The sequence below is a fragment of the Austrofundulus limnaeus genome, unplaced genomic scaffold, assembly GCF_001266775.1.
Source record: "Austrofundulus limnaeus strain Quisiro unplaced genomic scaffold, Austrofundulus_limnaeus-1.0 Scaffold14, whole genome shotgun sequence".
Taxonomy (NCBI): domain Eukaryota; kingdom Metazoa; phylum Chordata; class Actinopteri; order Cyprinodontiformes; family Rivulidae; genus Austrofundulus; species Austrofundulus limnaeus.
Genome location: NW_013952416.1, coordinates 3,196,949 through 3,198,771, shown reverse-complemented (window position 1 = coordinate 3,198,771; position 1,823 = coordinate 3,196,949). Strand labels below are relative to the sequence as shown.

At 41.5% G+C, this 1,823-nt stretch overlaps 1 protein-coding gene across 3 annotated transcripts in view; it reads left to right on the top strand.

The window, feature by feature from the left end:
- The window catches only part of mapk4 (mitogen-activated protein kinase 4), an 18,435-nt gene that overhangs the window by 9,436 nt on the left and 7,176 nt on the right, over positions 1 to 1,823 (top strand). For 2 of the 3 annotated variants that reach the window (XM_014002717.1, XM_014002716.1), the window contains exons 4-5: positions 143 to 287; positions 1,314 to 1,396. In XM_014002717.1, the coding sequence (XP_013858171.1) occupies positions 143 to 287; positions 1,314 to 1,396 (228 nt within the window). Of the gene's footprint in view, positions 1 to 142; positions 288 to 1,313; positions 1,540 to 1,823 lie in introns of those variants that run through there. The other variant, XM_014002718.1, reaches the window with a different exon arrangement.

Here is a 1,823-nt window from a genome sequence, read left to right as displayed (position 1 = left end):
ATGGATGGATGGATGGATGGATGGATGGATGGATGGAATCGGTTGCCAGCTCATCACAGTTTTAACTACATGTATCCTGTTTCTCATCACTCAAATTTGAACTTGTTTTGTTTGTGTTTATCCAACTGACTCTCCTCTCCAGGGCTACCTGTCTGAAGGTTTGGTAACAAAGTGGTATCGTTCCCCCCGTCTGCTCCTTTCCCCCAATAATTACACCAAGGCAATAGACATGTGGGCGGCTGGCTGCATATTAGCTGAGATGCTGACCGGACGGATGCTGTTTGCAGGTACTTTTCCTGTCTTGTTTAATCTTAATGAAACCACTCTGTGTTCACTTTACTGATGAGGAAAAATTCCTATTGGAACAGATGTATAAATACACAGCTAAATAAATTTGTAATTTCCTAATGTACTTTCAGATAAAAACTGCATCATAGAGGAGACTTATTCTTTCCCCAGTGTCCTCCACCAAAGACACTTTATCTTCCTGCAGTCTACTTCATAGCCTGACCAGAATAATAATGATGATTGAGAGATACTCTCTTGTCTAAAGGAAATGTAGTTCATCTGACATACTGACTTTGACCTCCAGTAGCCCCATCCCCATCACAAACACAGAGGGTGCATCTTCTCCCTGATGAGACTTTTATGCATCATGTGTTGAAGTGTGTTTTCCTCACCTTTCGCTTGACAAAGAAAGGAGACAGCTCACTCTATGTTTTGTTGTTTACCAGTGGGACTTAGAGCCAAGCTACACTGCTTGCTTATTCCTCAGAGTGGGCGAAGTGGGGATACAGCACCACCTGCTGTTGCCTTCAAAAACATTTTCAATGGAAACTTACACAAGTGGAAAAAATGCTGCTCTTCATCAGGTGGAAACTTCCACAATCTGGGCATGTGACAAACATGTTTACTCTGTTTTAGCGGAAAGAAATAACAGGAACTCTGGATTTTTGTTCTTGGTGGTGAACATGACAGCATCATTTTTTTGCAGCTTGTATATTTGTAACAAAATCCTCTTAGTGGGGTTCAAGCTTGTCAGACTGCAGCTAGGGGGTTACGTTTGATAGTTTGAGAGGGGTAACTCAATTTATGACTGTGCTTTACAGTGATATAAGCAGAATAGAGCAGTGGACTCGAGAGAACTCCAGATTGTCTGGACTTTGATAAAAGACTCTTTTAACTTTATACTTCTATTTCTTGACATCTTAAACCTTCCAGTGATACTTGCTTCTTGTATTTTCATTTCGATTATGTAACCAACCCTTTGTCTCCTCTTGTCTGGTCTCTGATTGGCTGCTTGTTTCTCCCAGGAGCTCATGAGCTGGAGCAGATGCAGCTGATTCTCGACACGGTGCCTGTGCTGAGAGAGGAGGACAGGCAGGATCTGCTGCAGGTGATGCCTCCGCTGCGAGCCGCATCTGCAGCTTATTACCAGACGTTGTGTGACTGCAAGAGTAGACAGCAATTAAAAAGGAAAAAATGATGACAAATGTGAAGAAAAAATAATCTTTCTTTTTTTTGATTGTCACAAAAAACATAAAAAACATAAAAATAAGCTTTTTTTTGTCCTGATGCATCTCAGTAATCCAGGTAAAAAAATCAAAAAGAAAAAAATTGTATAGGTCTTCTGGACGGTTTCTTCTCTAATGAAACGTTTCGTCTCTCCTCCAAGAGACTTCTTCAGTCTGAGAGTTTCAGGCAAAATTCAGGCTTTTAAGCCCTGCCTCCATGTGACTGATACGTGATACTGATACGAAACACAGACAGGATTCCATGCAACCTTCAGGTGAAAATGAAGACCCCAAACCCAGACCCAAACC